This window comes from Ranitomeya variabilis, chromosome 6, assembly GCF_051348905.1.
Source record: "Ranitomeya variabilis isolate aRanVar5 chromosome 6, aRanVar5.hap1, whole genome shotgun sequence".
In the NCBI taxonomy this organism is placed as follows: domain Eukaryota; kingdom Metazoa; phylum Chordata; class Amphibia; order Anura; family Dendrobatidae; genus Ranitomeya; species Ranitomeya variabilis.
Genome location: NC_135237.1, coordinates 510,306,133 through 510,326,816, shown reverse-complemented (window position 1 = coordinate 510,326,816; position 20,684 = coordinate 510,306,133). Strand labels below are relative to the sequence as shown.

The following is a 20,684-nucleotide window of genomic DNA, read 5'->3' as shown; positions in this document are numbered from 1 at the left end:
CACCCACACCTTCTCCTCTATGCTTCATGGTGGGCACCACGTATATAGAAACCATCTGCTCACCTTTTCTGCTTCTCACTAAAAAATGTCGGTTCTCAAATTTTGACTGTTAAGACGAATGTACAAATTACCACTGAGATAATGTCCAATCCTTGTGGCCCAAACAATTTTCTTCGTCATGTCTTCAGTAGCGGTTTGTTTGCAGCAATTTGACCACAGAATTACTCGTCTCGTAGTCTCTTCTGGACAGTTGATGTCACGTTGTATCTGCAACTTGTTGTCTGGGAATTATTTAACATGATGGTTGTCTGAGGTTTTCAGTTTCTGAGGTTGGTAGCTCTGATGAACTTATCATCTTTCCTGGGCAGTCCTCATGAAAGTTAGTTACATCATAGCTATTTATGGTTTTCATGACTGCATTTGAGGATGCCTTCAAGGTTCTAGCAATATTACTGATTGAGTGAGCTTCATGTCTTAAAGTAATGATGAACTGTCATTTTTCTTTACTTATTTGAGTGGTTCTTGCCCTAGTATTACATAACGGTTGTGGAATAGGGCTCAGTACTGTCTAGAACTGTGTGCCAACACTTTCTTTAAGCCAGTAAATCCACTAATGAACTCTTGACAATACATACCTGGTCATTTGAAGCCATTCCCGGTGACGACCTGATGAAGCCATTTGAGAAAATGCCAAGTGGGTGTAAAACTGTCATCAAAGTAAAGTGGGATACTTTGATGAAGGCTTAGCATATCTTCAGTTTTATTTTATGCTGAATTCTTTACTGCGTGTTGCCATATGTGTTCCTGCATGGTTTTGCTGCCCTCAGTCTGAATCTACTTTGTTCACATTGCAATAAGAAAAAGGAAAACCATTACATGAACAAGAGTGTCTAAACATTCGACCAGTACTACATACCTCTAAAAATCTTTTGAAGGTGCAAAAAAGCATATAAAAATTGACCTTCTAACCTCAAACTTCCCTAATTGCCATTTTGATTGGATGGTAAAATGCTTTTAAAACCTAGATCCACTGGGCTTTGGAATAACTGAATTTGAGATACTAATATTGTAATAATAAGTAAATTACCTACAACAGTGTTTGTCATCTCCTAATAATGGTGCATAGTTTGGCAATATGATCACAATGATCTTTGACAACCTGATATTTTTCCAGGATCGGTGATACTTGATGTTCATGAGTTTGTTTGACTCCAAAAACTTAAATACTGAGACCTTTGATTAGACTGAAGACCCGACATACAGTGCTGATATGGCAAAACATGCAGCACCTCCGAGGCTTTAAGTGTCCAACAAGAGACACTCAAGAAGATTTAGGAATAAAAGAGATTACTCACTTTGCATCCTCTTTACATATTCAACAGACATACAAACTTCATATTAACATAAAACACAACTTACCATATAAAGCTATTTGAGAAAACGGCAAAAATATTAAAATTCACAGTTTTTCAGAGCTAATATATAATAAACGAGACATTATTCTAGCAATACCTGTTTCTTTATCAAAATGTTAAACAAAAATTCAGATTCTTCAAGTTTTGCAGATCAAGTAGTATTGTCTGTGATATTATAAAGTAATACATCAAATCTGACATTGGGTCTCGTCTATTATTGACCCTAATTTTTCATCTTTTGCATGACTGGAACATTATATTTCAAACATTGATGAAATACGATGCTGTGAAAAAGTGTTTACCCTATTTTCTTGCATCTATCACGCTGAACACTTTTTGACTAATTTATTGTAGAGTTTGTGAAGTATTACTGCATATATTTAAGGAGTTAGATATTTAACACCTTCATGTACGGTAACTAATCTGGTAAGATGTTGCTTCCTCTAGACTAGTCCTGCTTCGGATCCTCTAATCATACCTTCCTGATGTGTGTGGTTGATATCCTCCATACGCGGTGTGCTAATGGTCCTACCATTGCGGCGATGGTAGAGGATATCATGCACAGATCGGGGAGGCGTAACTGGAGGATTGGAGGCAGGACTACTCTTGGTTGTACCAACATCTCATCGGACTAGTCCTGCCTTGGATCCTCTATTCATGCCTCCCTGTCGTGTGGTTGATACCCTCCGTAATCGGTGTGCTAACGGTCCTACCATTGTGGCTATTGTATAGAGGATATCAGGCACGGATCGGGGAGGTGTAACTAGAGGATTGGAGGCAGGACTACTCTTGGTTTTACCAACATCTCATCAGACTAGTCCTGCCTTGGATCCTCTATTCATGCCTCCCTGACGTGTGGTTGATACCCTCCATACTCGGTGTGCTACCATTGTGGCTATTATATAGAGGATATCACGCACTGATCGGGGAGGTGAAACTAGAAGAATGGAGGCAGGGCTACTGTTGGTTGTAGCAACATCTTATTGGACTAGTCCTGACTCATTAGAATATCCAGAGCAGCAGAATAAAGGTTCATTTTAAGGGTATGTGTGTACAGATTTTTGTATGAATCTTTTGCAGCGGATCCACTCCAAAAATATGCCCCAAAAAAGGCTCAGAAAGTGCTTGAGACACTTTTCATATTCATTTCTATTATAAACCCCCTTTGTTCATATGTTTAGTCTTTTGAGCATTTTTCTTCCTCTTCAGATTTTGAAAAACACCTGGTGGGAGAAAATAAAATGGATCTCACTGCTTTGAGACATCTTCTAATAAAAAAAAAGCTCCAAACTAGGCACTGTCTAATCAGAAGGCTGCAAAAAAAAACGCTTCAGGACAGAAAAAAAACTTTTCAGGAAACCGAAAAAATTCTCAAATAACCCCCAATGGAGCATGTGTTGAAGCTATTTCCACTAGAAAACTTTTTTTACCGCCTCAAAATATTAAGTTTGCACTAAGCCTTTTTGCTGGCTTTTTGGAATAGAAACTGAGTGGAAATGCCATGTTTTTGAGATTTTTTTTGCATTTTCTGGTGAGTTTTCAATCATTGGCTATGTGTATGCGATGTTTCTAATCCAATGGCAAAGCCTCCGAAGTTTTCTTTCATAAACTGCTTCTGCCGGCATTTTAGCACTCGTTTTTGCATCTTTTGCCCATATCTTCTATTAGGCCGGGGTCACACCTGCGAGTGCAATGTGAAAAACTTGCGTGAGTCTCTTGCCTGAATACCCAGTACTGCCACCGGCACTCGGGACCAGACTGTGCGACTGCATGTATTTCTATGCAGCTGAACGCTCCGGTCCCGAGTGCCGGCGGCAGTGCCGGGTATTGATGTGAGAGACTCGTGCGAGTTTTTCGCATTGCACTCGTAAGTGTGACCCCGGCCTTACACAGAGAATGAACATGTTATTTCTTTTAACCGATCCAGGCTTTCTGAACCCTGAAGCTGTTTAAAAAAGTTTAAAAAAATACTGAACATTCACACAGCAATGTTGTTTTGAAAGTGCTGCACATTATGTCCATTTCTGGCAGCAGTTATTTTGCTTTTTTTCAAAGCGGAATCCACCTGAAAAAAGACATTGTGTGCACATAGCCAGTTTCTGCTGCGAAACCTCAAAAAAAATCAGCAAAAAGACATACCCTAACTGTGAAACAAAAAGTGCCTGTCACTTATATGAAGGATCGCCAGGTGGAAAACATTTTAAACTAGTCACTGTCTAATCAAAATGCTGCAAAAAATGCTACAGGAAAAAAAATGGAAAACTTTTGAAAAACTCTTTAAAACCGTTTTAGCAAACAAAAGACTCCTCCAAGCCCAAAGAAGGAGGGTTTCCAGAAGCAGTTTTCACTAGAAAACTCTTTGTTTTTGGCTGCTTAAAAAAAATACTCCCAGAGGACATATTCTAAAAGATCACACTTGTGTGCAACATACCGTAAGTGACCTTATGCATTGACAGTTTGGAGCGACTCGGGAAGCTGACAGGTTCTCTTTAAGATGAGAAATGTTTTTTTTTTTAATTTTTAAAAAATCATTTATATTATCAAATATTGTAATACCGGAATAAGGACATCATAACTTTCTTCATAATTTGGAGAATCTGAGAAAAAAAATTATAAAAAATGTTGTTTAGAACTCATTAATATAAAGAGCTCCTTCAGATGGTTCACACCTCAAGGCAAGATCTTTAGACTTCAGAAAATGATTTATTCTTTATATCTTTAAAATGTGACCTCCTGAAATTCTCTTCAAACGGCTGGAAACAGTAAATATCACATTAACGTGGCATTTTTGGGACATGCAGGAGAAGTTTATTTGGTGAAAAATTCTCACATCACATCACATCACTCAACATGTACTTTGGTTTATTTTGCTTTGTGGAAATAAGGGTGTTTATGTTGCCATTCATTTTTTTGTGATGGCTCACATATTTATCTAATCTATATAACTGAGTGACCATATCTCAACTGGGATCAAATAAACTATAAAAAAAAATAATCCTGATATATTGCAGTTTTTACACCAGTCATTGAGCTCACTTGTATTGTGTACTGTGTGGGCAGGCTCAGCATTACATCACAATCTTTACAGGACATGATTACAATGAAGGATAGCACCTCTGTATAAAGCTAAAATCTTTCAATGGACAAGTCCCCATCTCTGCACAGTGACCTCTGCACATGTCACAGAGCATCACCTTGTTTTCTTACGGATCTCAATAGGTTGTATAGAGCTGCTGTTGCCGCAAAAGAGCAAAATACTGCAGTGCGCAGGCGCTGGGCCTCTCTGACTTTTCCCGGCGCCTGCGCACTGAAGTACTTTGCTCTGCCCTCAACAGGGCAGACAAAGTACGCCTGCACCGGAGACCCAGGGTGAAGAGAAGAAGAGGACGTCATCGTAAGAAGATGGGAGGCCCCGGAACGGACCACGACGCCCATCGGACCAGAACCAGACCGGGACCGCCCCTGGGTGAATATAATCTAACCTCTTTTTCTCATCTTTCAGGAAACATCGGGGGCTTATCTGCAGCATTACAGAATGCTGTAGATAAGCCCCTGATGCTGGTGGGCTTAGCTCACCTTCGATTTTGGGGGTGACAGGTTCCCTTTAATGTGGGTCTCTGGATAATTTTTGGGCCCAGTCGCCTAAATGGTCATGGTGAGCTTGTGTAGTTTAGTGCCAGCATACCTTGTATGGCAGAGTGACCGGGCTAATAAGGTCATGTGCTAAGTAGTTCTCCTGACGTAAAGTGAAGAAATATTTTCACGCCTTTAAAGAGTGATGTAGCGAGCTAATAAGCAGACATCATTTTGCACATGTATCTGTGGGGTTGCCTGTAGCAGTGACTCCTTAAAAGTCTCAAAATAGACCAGGCCCTGTTACGTGTAAATCCACACGGATGTGTAGATTGGTGGATTGAGATAAAAGAGCAGCCCAAGGTTAAATTATATATTTAATTGCCTTAAGGGAACACTAGACAATACACTATATACACAATGGTTATACACATATTCAATGGTCATATATGCATATACCGGTGAAGTACAAAAGATATAAGCAAATGTATCATGTCAATTACCAGTTTGATGTTCAACCATGTGTGCTGGGCTGCATGGGGGCATGAGCTGCCAGCTGGTTCCCGTTCCTTCATAGCACTTTACTCAACGTGGCTCTCCCTTTAAAAGTGGACAGCAAGCATGACAGATAGTTAGCCCATGGCCTTACGCAAGCCTTTTTCCCCTTGGTCAGTCACTCATTTTTGTCCCCAGCAGGGGCCTTATCCCCCTCTCCTGGTTATTTGCAGCTAAAACTCTCAAAACCTATGAAGGATCATAACTTTCCAACTGAAGGTCATAAGACGGCAGTTCTGGTGCCATCAGATCCGTCCGAGCCCCCGTTATGCCTGGAGACCTAAAACGGCTTTGGTACCTGGCTTCTACTAGCCGTTCTGTATTCTCCCCACCCTGAGATGCTAGAACTGATCGAGACCCTGGAAAACATTCGGCCCATTCCAGAAATCTCAAAAATGTAACTGGTATGTGTCTAGGATGTATGATAACTCCATGTTCTCCTTAAATCTCCTCATGAAATCCTATCTTACATCGACAAAGCAGTTAGCACAGCGTGGACTCCACAGGGGGTCATCATGTATGAGCTTGGCTACTAGCTGATGTGGCTGGACCACCTGCAGTCCTGTTATAGCTACAGATGCTGAAAGAGGATTGTAAGCTGCCATTAAATCCACCCATATTCTTCTCAATGAGTATTACAAATTTACATTGACAAAGTAAAAACAGATTAAAGGAATTGGACACTTCTGTACTATTCCTTATTAATGGCCCCCTGAGGGTTGCATAAATGTAAAAAAAAATCTAAATTTCTCTTCTGGACCAGCATCTCTCCTCAACTCTCAGCACATGAGAGGTGCAACCAATCAGCGCTTGTTGATTGGCTGCAGCCTTGACATTTACGTCCTAACGGAAAAATAGTGTTTCTTCTGCCCAGATGTAATTATGAAGGCTGCAGCCACCACCGCTGATTGTCTGCAGCAGTCATGTGACAAAATGTCAGGAGATTGGCGGTGGATAGAGTCCAGAGATCAGAAGAGTGGTGCCGGTTCAGGACGTAATTATGAAGGCTACAGCCACCGCTGATTGGCTGCAGAAGTCTTGGGGCATTATGGCGAGAGACTGGCGGTGGAGAGAGTCTAAAGATCAGAGGAGTGGTGCCGGTTCAGGAGGTAAGTATAGATTTTTTTTCAATTTATGTAGCACACATGAGAGAACCCATCAGGATGATTTTACATATGGAAGTAGTGGTATGATAAGTAGGTGCTTGTCCCTTTTTTGTAAAGATTTGTTGTACTAGTCATGACAAATTTGGTGTAGAAGGAAATCAGTCTGGAAGTGCACTGTGGGCGTGCTCTGGTGGAAACGCATTGGCACACCCCCATGTGCACTTCAACCTTATTTGCATATGGCTTCTACACTTGATTTTTGATGACTTGCACATCGGATCTCTACAAAAAGTGCATCATTTTTAGTGGGGGTTAAGCATCTTTAGAGCCATACCACTCCTTCCATATGTAAATACATGGTTGCCTTTAAGAAACAGTTCTTTAAGATGGAGACAATTATGCGCGTATACCATGCCATAACATTACATTTACTCTACTTGTCCTCATTTCTTTGCCCAATAGCCCTAAAATTATATTTTGTGTTTCATTTAGAAATAAGCATTGTGTATATAACTGCAGTATTTCTTTGCCGTATGTGCCGCATTGTGCTTGGAATCCTCCGTTTCTGTAACCTGCTGCTCCTATTGTGCTCACACGTCCATATATTGTCCACAGGATAGAACAACATCTCATTGTGTGTTGGATTATACCTGCACGTGTCGGCTTAGTTCAAAATACTGTTATGTGCGGCCAACATGGAGCTCGGTGCAGGGGAGCCTGCGCTAAAACATATCTTCTTACTGCGGTCTCTAAGATACTTCAAGTATGTCTTTATTTCCAACAATGGTTAAGGCAAAGAAATACCTTTCATCAGTCATTAGTGCAAAAATGTCGAGCGTCTAGGAACAATGCCGTCTACTATATACCATAAGTCCTGAAGAATTATACAGCACAATATCCATCATATTGTTATTCCATATGGTATGACTGTAGGGTCTGATATTATTTATAACTGAATATTTACCATGCCTCCTTCAAAGGAGCTCTATTCTTGCCCTTTGGTGAACCCCAGCGTCTTCCATCTTTGCATTTGTCTCACTGCCAAGCGACCACTATCCAGAAAGCGACACACACTATGCTGCTTTGTAGATATAAGATAAAGTATCAGGCCATTTTGTTGGCAATGTTTTAATTAAAATTGACCTGCTACCCTGATATAAAACTTCAGTGCTGCCTTGAAAACATCAAATAAGAAATGGCCTTGTTAAAAATGTAGAATCTTGCTATTATATGTCATTCTTTACATTCCATTGTGAAGGGGCAAAGGGCAGACATTTTTCCTTTACAAGCTTAATTCTTTCCACCATTGAGACACATGAGGATCTCATTATTACATATTGTATTTCAGGAGAATATTTTTCTCTTCGGGGTGCTGAGAAGTAAATTGAGTTTGCAGAAATCCTGACCAGGGTCTTCACACAGTATCATACTAGGCCATACACTGTACACAGAACAGTAAAGTTATTTCAGCTTTCGTACTGAACACATATTTTTCAGGCACAGACACCGGAAACGGACTTCACCAGGACGTCTGTGTTACTCTTTGGGTTTGGCCCCCGAACACCTGGTGTTTGTCGCACTGATGTTCATGATACCATGGCCCCTTACCAGCCTAAGAATACCATCCCCCAGCTGTCTGCTTTAGCTTGGCTTGATGTCAAATATGGGGAACGCCACATGCCATTATTAAAAACTATTTATTTAAATAATTTTTAAAAATAGCGTGGGGACGCCTCCATTCTTGATAACCAGCTTTGCTAACGCTGACAGTTGAGGGTTGCAACCCACAGCTGTCAGTTTTGCCCGGCTGGTTGTCAAAAGTACAGGGAAAACCACACCGTTTTTTTTATTTCTTTATTTAGAGCGCATGCGCCGGCTGATGAATACTCCCATCAGCCACTTCCTGCTCTCGCTGTTATTAGCGACAGCAGGCGTAGGCTGATGGGAGCAGAAATCCTATCAGATGCCAGTGACCGGGGGTAATTTTATTTTACCTCCGATCACACCTGTGGCCTTACGCTGTCATTTGATAGTGTAGGAAAAGCCGCTGTCTGACAGGTGGTAATGATTTTACCGCCAACCAGAAGCAGTGTTTGCCGCACTGTCATGCACATGACAGCATGGAAAACACTGGATGTTTGGGCCCTCCATTCAAGTGAATGGGGTTCGTGTTCTGGTCCGGGTAATGTTCTGGTGCACAAACCTGAATTTTTTTTAAGTGTTCAGTCAAACCTATCTGACCCGAACATCCAGGGATCCACCCATCTCTACTTATCTACGATCAGCCAGGACTCGGCACATAAAACAGGCCAGATTGGGAATAAACACCAACCCTGGCTGATAAATGCCAAATGCCCACTAAGGGTTGTTTCAACTTCTTAAATGGGTAAAATTGCAAAGTGCTTGTAAAAACAAACAACTTTGCAATTTATTTCTTATTAAAAAAATACTTTCATTTCTCAAGAATGGAAGAATTTTAAATTGTAACGTTTACTGCCTAGATTACAGACCACTGCTGCACTTCATCAGAGTTGGCTAAAAAAGGAATGCAGCGTATATTGGCTCTTTGCTATGGAGTTTGTGAGTACTGCTCTGAAGCAGGCAGGATTGCTGACGCTGTAGAGACAAAGCTGCCTCCGCTTTCAGCATTCGAGAGCACACAGTTCAGGCCAGCGGCTCAGCCATGCTGTTTGGTCTGAACTATCAATCATCAGGAGCTCACCATCCCCCAGCAAGCAATAAGCTGGGCAGCAGAGGAGCAGTGAACCTGTCATGTGAAAGAAAACACTATTACCTGCAGATATGGGGTATGACCACAAACAGGATATCATTGTTATTATTATTATTATTATAGCGCCATTTATTCCATGCCGCTTTACATGTGAGGAGGGGTATACATAATAAAAACAAGTACAGTAATCTTAAACAATACAAGTCATGACTGGTACAGGAGGAGAGAGGACCCTGCCCGCGAAGGCTCACAATCTACAAGGGATGGGTGAGGATACAGTAGGTGAGGGTAGTGCTGGTCGGGCAGCGGTTTGGTGGATCGATGGTTACTGCAGGTTGTAGGCTTGTCGGAAGAGGTAGGTTTTCAGATTCTTTTTGAAGGAATCCATGGTAGGTGAGAGTCTGATATGTTGTGATAGAGAGTTCCAGAGTAGGGGTGATGGGTGGGAGAAATCTTGTATGCAATTGTGGGAAGAGGAGATAAGAAGGGAGTAGAGAAGGAGATCTTGTGAGGATCGGAGGTTGCCTGTAGGTAGGTACCAGGTGACGAGGTCACAGATGTATGGAGGAGACAGGTTGTGGATGGCTTTGTATGTCATGGTTAGGGTTTTGTACTGGAGTCTCTGGGCAATGGGGAGCCAGTGAAGGGATTGACAGAGGGGAGAGGCCGGGGAATAGCAGGGGGACAGGTGGATTAGTCGGGCAGCAGAATTTAGAATAGATTGGAGGGGTGTAAGAGTGTTAGAGGGGAGGCCACAGAGCAGGAGGTTACAGTAGTCGAGGCGGGAGATGATGAGGGCATGGACTAGGGTTTTTGCAGATTCTTGGTTTAGGAATGTACGGATCCGTGAAACATTTTTGAATTGAAGTCGGCAGAAAGTGGAAAGGGCTTGGATATGTGGTTTGAAGGAGAGATCAGTGTCAAGGATTACCCCGAGGCAGCGAGCTTGTGGGACTAGGGTAAGTGGGCAGCCATTTACTTTAATGGATAGGTCAGTTGGGGGGTCGAGTGAGATGGAATCAAGATGATGAATTCTGTTTTGTCCATATTAAGTTTTAGAAATCTAGTGGAAAAGAAGGATGAAATAGCAGACAGACATTGTGGGATTCTGGTTAGTAGGGAGGTGATATCTGGTCCAGAGATGTAGATCTGTGTGTCATCAGCATAGAGGTGATACTGAAAGCCGTGAGATTCTATGAGCTGTCCCAGGCCGAAGGTGTAAATGGAGAAGAGTAGGGGCCCTAGGACTGAACCTTGCAGGACTCTGACAGACAGGGGGCGAGGTGAGGAGGTGGTGTGCGATTGGGAGACGCTGAATGTTCGGTCTGTTAGGTATGATGAGATCCAAGATAGGGCCAAGTCTGTGATGCCAAGAGATGAGAGGTTCTGTAATTATAGGGAATGGTCCATTGTGTCAAAGGCAGAGGACAGGTCCAGGAGGTGGAGGAGGACAGAGTAGTGTCGGTTGGCCTTGGCGGTTAATAGGTCATTGGTGACCTTAGTTAGGGCAGTTTCAGTGGAGTGATGCGGCCGGAAGCCAGATTGTAAACGGTTGAAGAGGGAGCAAGAAGAGAGGTTTGGCAATAGCTATTGCTTTTTCCAGATCCCGGGGTTTGCCCTGTTCTTCTCCCTTTAACTCCTATACAGAGATCCGGACTTAACAGGGACCCTTACGCTTGGGCCATGGAGTTAGCTGCTGGTCGGCGGTGCAAGCTGAATAGAAGAATGGTTTGCTAGCTGGCTTAGAAGCAGGAGGTCAGTGCAGGGACAAAATCGTAAGGCAGGAGAGTAGTCAAAAAATGAGCTGAAGTTAAAATCACGAATGGCTACTGTGAAGCAAAGCATGATGGGAAGATGTTAACTGGATCTAGTTAATTTATAACTGGCAGTGGACAGCAGGCTTTTAGTAGATTAAATAGCTTGCAGTCCCACCCAAGCCGTACAGGAGGAAGCAAATGTGTGGACATATAAGGTTTTATTCTCATTTCCTGTATGTCCTATAGAACATTTGCCGTTGTATATCTATACAGTTGCATATATATTTCCCATATCAAAAGAATAAATACATTTTTATTGTATAACCTCATGATTCCAAAAAAGTTGGGATGTTGTGTAAAATGTAAAGAAAGCAAGAATGCAATGAAATGGAAATTTCTTATAGCCATATTTTATTCACAACATAATCATTGCATTTGTGTATCGTTTACATATTTCACGGCGTCCCAACTTTTTTGGGGAATTGGGGTTGTATTTTTCTGCAAGTAATTACATAGTCAACTACACTATTTTGTACAGCTGATGCTGATGATCAGCCTTGTATATACCAAAATGACATTTTTGTTGGGCTCCATTGATACATTTGGCATGCCTGATGGGAGCTTTTCTTGTGCCTATGCACAATGCTTTATACAAATGAGTGTCTCTGCAATGGTTGATATCCCTAGTAATGTTTTCATATATACATTCGGTACTGTGCAAGAGTTTTAGGTTTGGGACAAATGCTGCAAAGTAAGAATGCTTAAAAAATAGTTGGTGTGGACCGCCCTTTGTCTTCAAAACAGCATCAATTCTTCTAGGTACACATTTTTGAAGGAACTCGGCAGAGAGTTTTTTCCAAACATCTTGGAGAACTACCCACAGATCTTCTGAACTGCCTTTTGGTACAACCAAACATTTTACATTTTGACTCATCAGTGTAAAGCTCTTGCCGCCATTTTTCTGCACCACAGATCCTCTGTTTTTGTGCATAGTTGAGTCGCATGTCCTTGTTTCCAAGTCAAAAATATAACTATTTTGCCAAAATTCTTTCATAACGACTCCATCTGGCCAGATTTGTACTTATCCAAACAATAGATGGGTCCCACTGGTTGCTGCTAGTTCTTAGCTGATGGCACTGCTGGACATATTATGATATTAAAGGGAGGCAAGCATGAAGTGTCTGTAATCTGCTGCACTAAGTTTCCAATGTGTCAACGGTTCTTTTTGTTGCCCATTTGTTGCTGTCCTCAAAGCTGAGAAATACAGGCGGATGCTTATACATCATACAACACCATCAGGGAGGCATTTGGTTAGCTCCAAATTTATTCTGCAGCAGGACAACAACTCCAAACATATAGCCAATGTGATTAATGTTATTAGTGGAAAGAAAAATGAGAAGTCCTCGAAGTAATGATATGACCCCCACAGAGCCCTGATCTCAACATCATCGAGCCTCTGTGGGACTGCATGAAGTTTCTGCACAAGCCTACATCCACGGATCTGTGGTTAGTTCTCCAAGATGTTTGGTACAACCTGCCTGCCGAGTTGCTTCAAAAACTATGTGCAAGTGTACCTAAATAAACTTAAGAAAGCAAAAGGTGGCCACGACAAATATTGATGTGATTTAGATTTATCTTTTTTTTGCATTTTGTTAATTGATAAAATCAAACTTTTAACTCTGCTATTGTTGAACACCATCTCACTTTATGCATTTTTTCCACATCTGTCTAAAACCTTTGCACAGTGTTGTTCCCAGAGAGCATTGCCGTTAAGAATCTGTACATATGCCTACTTCCCTCAGGGAGGGATAATACCTTCCAAGATACTGTGGGTATAACACATGCACCAAAAATTGATATGGCAAACTAGTGGACCAAACTATTGTTCGAAAGCATTCCCAACCTCTAAATTTTGCATTACAATATTGAGTCCTCCTTGCACACATCGGTTATATCCATATACAGACAACCTGTGTTTTCCTCGTGTCACACGTTACTCATCACATCGTGCAGGAGTCCAGCATCAGTCACCCCAAATAAAGTTTCCAAAGATTTTATTAATAAATCCATTATTTCTTTCATTTCTCAGGTCTTCATCCTAAAAGAACAATTCGTCTTGTGCTATGGACTGGTGAAGAACAAGGAGGAGTTGGGGCCAGTCAGTATTACGATATGCACAAGGTAAGGAGCCATTTTTGTTCATCTTGCACCTATTGCTCGTTGTTGTCAGTGAAGAGATGGTCAGAATTCCTGATCATTTATATGAGAATTATGACCACCTCTTTACTGCTGTAGCAAGCAAAGAGTCCCTTCTCTCAAGGTACATGCAGGTCCTATTGGAGAGACTCAAATCTACTTATGGATCATCTTGAGGAAATGGCATAAATGTACAAGATTGAAGTACTCGTTTAAACTCTGTGGGACTGATGGACACAGTCGAGCGATACAATAGACCTCATCAGTCCCTAGTAAATGGCATAAAGGTCATCTTCTAATGTGGTTGCCTTCTTCTAGACCTTTGGAGCCCACAACTAGGTTGGAGTTTGGATCCACTGTATGACCTTCTGGTTCCCTGGATGACCAAACCAACCCTGCTGATGACCACTTACTGTAGATATTGCACCACCAGAAATATGACTCATGGCTTGTCATCCCAAATAATAAATTATGGTTCAAGCTAAAAATTCTCTTCAAGAATATTGAACTTAGATATGTTCCTTGTCTTATTGCTGTAGCGTTTGAGTAGATTGAAAAAGCATTACGGAAATAAGGCAATCATATTTATCAACATTAAGATACAATATTAATGCACTGTAGGATGCAAAAGGCCCCCATTATAGAGGTGCAGGCATCACAGGTGCAAAATACTGATGAAACAATCACTCACATGCCTACCATTCATGGAAGGGTGGTTGCCTAGTATTATTAATGCACACGGCTAAGGCTTGTATAGGGCATCGGTCACACAGATATGTGTGGTGCACAGTGTCTGGCTTGCAGCCTATTAGTGACGCTCATACATACTATTAGATAATGTTGGCTAAAACACATTATATAAGTGCTCCCCACAAGAACAGACACCTCAATTCCTCAAGCCAACACTAAAAAGCCTAGCTACACCCTGCAAAAGATGAAGAATGTACGACAAAAAAAAAAATGGAAAAATTAATAAAATACATGAGATATTGGTCAATGTTTTGGTTATAATACACAAACTTGCAACCAACATAGGCGTCCTCATTGTCTTACGAGTTCCTAGACTAGAAGTTCCTTTTCTGTCAGCTGCTTTGATTTTGAGTGCATTGAGCTGTAACTTGGTGAGAGGTTGATTTGTCAGTTGATGAAGCTCAGTGGAGTTAATAAGAGCACAGATCAACACAAATAACTGAAATTATCCCAAAATAATAGCTAATTAAATAAACCTCAAGTTGAGTAATGTAGCAAAAAAGGCATGAAGCAGTGTCAGATTTCTTTCCAGTGTAGGAATGTTGTTGGCTGCACATTTTGGGTGGTGTTAGTGCCATGTTGTCCATCAGCAAAAAGTAGTTATGGTGGAAACTTGCTGTTTCTAAGAAATATGATGTACATAGAAATGAAAGTGTAAGTAGTCTTGTATAGATCACAGACTGTTTGTAAGAGTACACAAGACGTTTTGAGAAGAGTTTAAAAACTTAATGTATGGAATGTCAAACATCTTCAGAACCATGGAGTAAGTGCGAGCTCGAATGTGGACATGTTAACATTTCAATCTTAGCGATTCCCTTTTAACATAAATTAATTACGTTTTTTTATTATCGTTCTTCATTTGCTGTTCATGCAAGAATAAAATTGCAGGATAAAAACAATGGGTTCTAATTAGTGATGAGCGAATATACTCGTTGCTCGAGATTTCCTGAGCACGCTCGGGTGTCCTCCGAGTATTTTTTAGTGCTCGGAAATTTAGTTTTTATTGCCGCAGCTGAATGATTTACATCTGTTAGCCAGCATAAGTATATGTGGGGATTCCCTAGCAACCAGGCAACCCCCACATGTACAGTGACGGCAAAAAAAATCTTTACAAGTTCAATGAAACCACAAAATCTTAATATTCAAGTGGATTCAAGTGTTTTATTGTGGATATTTTATAACAATTAGTATTTTGTCATGTCACCCTTACATTTTATCACCATCTGCAGTTGTTTAGGCATGGATTCAGCAAGGCTGGCTAAGTATGTACACCCCACATCATCAGACTGTCAGGGTGTTTAACAGTCTTAACTGTATATTTTGGGTCATACCGTGACACGGTACTCGGACGACGCACAACCTTTGAGCCTCCCCTGACCAGCCTGAAAGTGCTTTAATCACTAATCATCACTTTCTTCCACTCTTCAGATGTCCAATCTTGATATTTCTTACAAAAGGCAAGCCATTTCTTCTTCATTGCTGCTGTTAGCAGAGGCTTCTTTGCAGCACGGCAACTTGGTAGACCCAGGTCCTTCTGCAAGCGGTGACGAATTGTCCTAGTTGCAAGGTTCTGAAGGAGCATAGGGTACTTGTTTTTTAGTTCAGCGGCAGTTATAGAAGGATGTGACATCACTTCACGCTTCAGAAGCTTATCAGTCCTTGGTGAAGTCTTCTTAGGTGCGCCAGAGCCTGACGTCCTCTGCGGTACCATCCCAGGAGGCAATGATGCCGCCGACCGCTTCACTTGATAAATTGCTTCTCTTGACACTCCCAGATCTCTAGCTACAGCAATCACCAAATCCCCCTTCTCCAGCAGAGTCAAGGCACGGGATTTCTCTTCCATTTTAAGCTTCTTTCGACCCATTGTGGGAGATAATAAAAAACTGAGGGAGATAATTAAAAAACTGCCTAATAGCAAAACTTGCTGAGCTGCACATAACAACCAATCTGAGTGCAGCTTTCGCTTTACCAGAGAAGTGAAAACTGAGCGTTGATTGGTTGATATTTGCAACAAAGCCAGCTTTATTATTAGACAGTTTTTTATTATGTTCCCCATTGTGTACACTTTTAAAAAGTGAAATTATGATGTGGATTTTATATGTAAAGTTTTTTTTTTGCTGCGCAAGTGTAAAGATTTTTTTTGCCGGCACTGTACTTATGCTGGTTATCAGATGTAAATCATTCAGCTGTGGCAATAAAAACTAAATTTTCGAGCGCTAAAAAATACTCGGAGGACACCAAGTATATTCGCTCATCACTAGTTCTAATGGGTTCCTAGGCAAGGAACCCACAAAACTTACCCATGGAATATTGTATTTAGTGTAGAGTTATTATAAAGTGATGCCATTAGCTGTGCCTTTTGCAGCTAAAATCCTTCTGCTTGAATTAACTCCACTTTCATGTTTTTCATAGGAAGAAGCAACATGTTAAGAGGTTTTCTCACAAAAAAACCCCATTTATCACCTATCCTTTGACTGGGAGTCCCACCAATCACTAGCATGGAGACCCAATCACCCATTCCTTTTCATTGAGGTTTTTATTGAATGGAGCAGCATAGTTGTGCATGACTGCTGCTCCATGTAATGTCTATGGGACTGATGGCTATCTCTATGAGTCCTGTTGACATGAATGGAGCAACAGAGGTTCTATGCCACCTTGCCATTCCATTCAATTCCATCAATTCCATCCACAGTGATTAGCTTCAGGAGATCAAGACCCCCTAGTCAAGAGATTGGTGGGGTTACCAGCTGTATAATTTATAATTGTCTTTTGTGGGAAAAACCCTTTAACGGGACAGACATGTCAACTGTTGGTGCTTAGTCTATATATGAATATCTTTTAATATTTGAACCTTATCAGAACTGAGCAACACAGTTCCTTGGTTCCTTGGTTCATTTCTGAAGTTGTTAGTTTTCTATTTTGGATTTGACCCAGATCCTGCCTTTGGGTCACTGCCATTCTTGAGCTCTATCTGTCTATTGTGATGAATAAACTCTAAATGTAGTCAATCAGCAACTACTGTTGAAGACAACTCTGAGGGCATGATCTGGGGATCTTCTGGATTTTCTATACCCTCAAGAACAACATATTTACTGCTCCCAGTTTGGCGCTAAACAAAATCTAATAATGACACAGTGGAGCCATGCTCCTATGCAGAAGCCTGACCATTACATATATTATATTTTATGGTTTATTAAATTGCAATCTGTTCTAGAACTAGTGACTTAGATTCTCTGCATAGTCAGTGTTATAAGGCTTTCCAGCTTCAGCTAATGCCAGAGATGATATAGATACTTTCTGCCGATACCAGATCAATCAGAACAGCAGTCAACGGTTGGGTCATAACTCTATAATTGGCTATACACAAAAGATGGCTGTTGCATGAACACTAGTGTGAGCAGAAGTTATTACAACTTTACCATAGTCAATGGAAGAATTGAAAAAAACACTGCCAGACAATAAGGTTTTTAACCAGTTGAAAGGGAAGGACTTTACCAAACCTTTCATGAAATATGTGGTGTATATAGAGGAAACAGTATGATTATTATTATAAGCTTCAGGAGTCTTTATTGGGTAGAGAAAATTTTGTTTTGGCTAGGTCCACATGGCCATACTAAAACTCAGGTGAATTTACGTTTCTAAATTGCAAAGTGGTCGGGTGCAGAGCTGGACCAGCCTAGTGCATGCTACGATTTTGTTCACACGGACTATCGGTATAAATTTAAAATCACTGTTGTGTGCACAATAATAACACCAGTTATTATTGGATCATTGTGCTGTCTGTTGAGCAGACAGACAACACACCGACTGGTAGTAGAGGTGACTGAAACCAGTCTAATAAAAATGTAAAATGGCTAAAAAGTAGGAAAAGAATTTGTGATTACAAATAAGATAACTATGTACCACATTTTCTTTTCACGGTCACTTTATGGGGGGCACAGGAACCATAGGTTAATATGCAGCTGCTGGGAGACTGACACTAAGAATACATCTTAAAAAAAAAAAGCTGATTGCTCCTCACCAAGCTACACCTGGGCAGGTGGCACCCTGCTATTCAGTTTGTGTCATTCAGATGCAGGCATGGGCCTGAGTAGAAGACCTGGCTTAGCCTTGATTCAGATGCTGCTCCTAAGGCTCTGTCCTTCCCAGGGACAGTCTGGTCTGCCGCTTGGCTCCCTCCTTTCAACTTAGTATGATTCTTCACCTTAATGAGGATATTTCTCTCCTTCCTTTAGGTACTTTGCTTCATCTCCCAAAGAGGTCTATCCGCAATTTGACATAGTCAGTCAGAGCTCTGCAGCTGTACCTGTCTCTCACATCTCCGTTAGGTCATTTGGTTGGCTTGTGGTTCATCCTGGTATGCTCTGGCAGAGGTCAGACCACATCTAGAGCTGCCATTGTTCTCTAGTTTTGATCCGCCAATGTGGAAGGTCAGGCTAGGAAAACAACAAGAGTTGAGCGGGCACCATCCAACAACAATACTAAAAGGGGATCACCTGATGCCTGCATGTATAACCAAACACTTCACAAGAAGAAAAAGACTGCATCATAGAAATGGGATCACCACAAATCAGATTTCACAAAAATATCACAAATTTTATTTAGACCACACCACACAAACAACTGTATTAAAAACAATTAAAAACTCCCACACACAATGGGAGATAAGGGTCCATACAATACACAGTGTAAAGGCCCCGTCTCACATAGCGAGATCGCTAGCGAGATCGCTGCTGAGTCACAAGTTTTGTGACGCAACAGTGACCTCAGTAGCGATCTCGCTATGTGTGACACGTACCAGCGATCAGGCCCCTGCTGCGAGATCGCTGGTCGTGTCGGAATGGCCTGGACCTTTTTTTGGTCGTTGAGGCCCCGCTGACATCGCTGAATCGGTGTGTGTGACACCGATCCAGCGATGTCTTCACTGGTAACCAGGGTAAACATCGGGTTACTAAGCGCAGGGCCGCGCTTAGTAACCCGATGTTTACCCTGGTTACCAGCGTAAATGTAAAAAAAAAAAAACACTACATACTCACCATCTGATGTCCGTCAGGTCCCTTGCCGTCTGCTTCCTGCTCTGACTGAGATCCGGCCGTACAGTGAGAAGTGAGAGCACAGCAGTGACGTCACCGCTGCGCTCTGCTCTCAGTGTACAGCGGCACTGTCAGAGCAGGAAGCAGACGGCAAGGGACCTGGACACCGAAAGGCGAGTATGTACTGTTTGTTTTTTTGGTAACCAGGGTAAACATCGGGTTACTAAGCGCGGCCCTGCGCTTAGTAACCCAATGTTTACCCTGGTTACCCGGGTGCTGCAGGGGGACTTCGGCATCGTTGAAGACAGTTTCAACGATGCCGAAGTCGTTCCCCTGATCGTTGGTCGCTGGGGAGAGCGGTCTGTGTGACAGCTCCCCAGCGACCACACAGCGACTTACCAACGATCACGGCCAGGTCGTATCGTTGGTCGTGATCGTTGGTAAATCGCTTAGTGAGACGGGGCCTTAATACTATGAAAACAATGGAGAGTCTAATAATACTGATAATGCCGGCTTATATACACAAATAGTGGGCAAAGAGGTAATATATATATTGCAAAACCCTATGTGCATGCTGTGTCACCTAACAATATTGGATTAACCTCCTAACTTGTTGTTCAGGTAAATAAGACACAAAATTACCCATGCAGGCTTGTACGGGTTTGCAAACTGTCCAGAGGGAGCTGGCTGTCAGCGGCTGCAAGATAGAAAAGAGACCGCCCAGAGTAGAAGCCTCCTAGGTCTTACACCTTCAGTTGTGTTATGGACTGACCTGAGTTGGAGTAGTGGTATTGCAACCACTAGGGGCAGCACCGGCAGGTAGCGTAGTCAGAAGTAGCCAGAGGTCGGTTCACAGTAGCAGCAGTATATTCTTGAGGATAAGCAGCAGGTGGAAAGAAGCTTGACTAAAGGCTGAGAGCTCAATAATATCACAAGGAAGGAAGTGCACTGCCAGGTTTTAGTTGTGTGTTCAATCAGTAGATCACGGGGTTGAACCAATCAGGAACTTAGGGTGGAGACAATCAGGAAAAACACCGGTACTAGTATCTGGGTTAGCAAGGAACTATCCAGTGAGCTGAATAACTCAGAGGGAAGAACTACTGCCTGGTGCACAAGAGCTGCTGGGTTCGAGTCCTGACAAGGTGTCTAATATTCTATTCCATATGGTGTCTCTTTAATATTCTGGGCACATCATTGTGGAGCTCTTACCTTTGCGTCTAGGGATGGAAGTCTTATCAAAAGGGTAATACAAGCAATAGTTGCTTGTGTAGTAACCTAAGGGATTGTTATTATGCCTTCTGCAGTACAGATATTAGTTTTCAAACTCTAGAGACAGCTTTAGGATATCCAATGGCTCCTGTCTCCCAAGGAAGCGACTGAGAAATAAAGATTTTTGGTATACACCATAAAGCTCTTGTGTCTCCCTAGGAAGCGACTGAGAAATAAAGATTTTTGGTACACACCATAAAATCTCTTTTTCGTAGCCTTCATTGGGTAACACAGCAGCCTCCCTTGTTTGTTTGTTTTTTGTTTTTTTTTTGAGGAGGGGTTGGTTTTGCTTCCCCCAC

The 20,684-nt window shown here is 41.8% G+C and overlaps 1 protein-coding gene across 3 annotated transcripts in view; it reads left to right on the top strand.

The window, feature by feature from the left end:
* The window catches only part of CPQ (carboxypeptidase Q), a 606,939-nt gene that overhangs the window by 511,198 nt on the left and 75,057 nt on the right, over positions 1–20,684 (top strand). For all 3 annotated transcript variants that reach the window (XM_077270925.1, XM_077270926.1, XM_077270927.1), the window contains exon 6: positions 13,227–13,318. In XM_077270925.1, the coding sequence (XP_077127040.1) occupies positions 13,227–13,318 (92 nt within the window). The remainder of the gene's footprint in view (positions 1–13,226; positions 13,319–20,684) is intronic.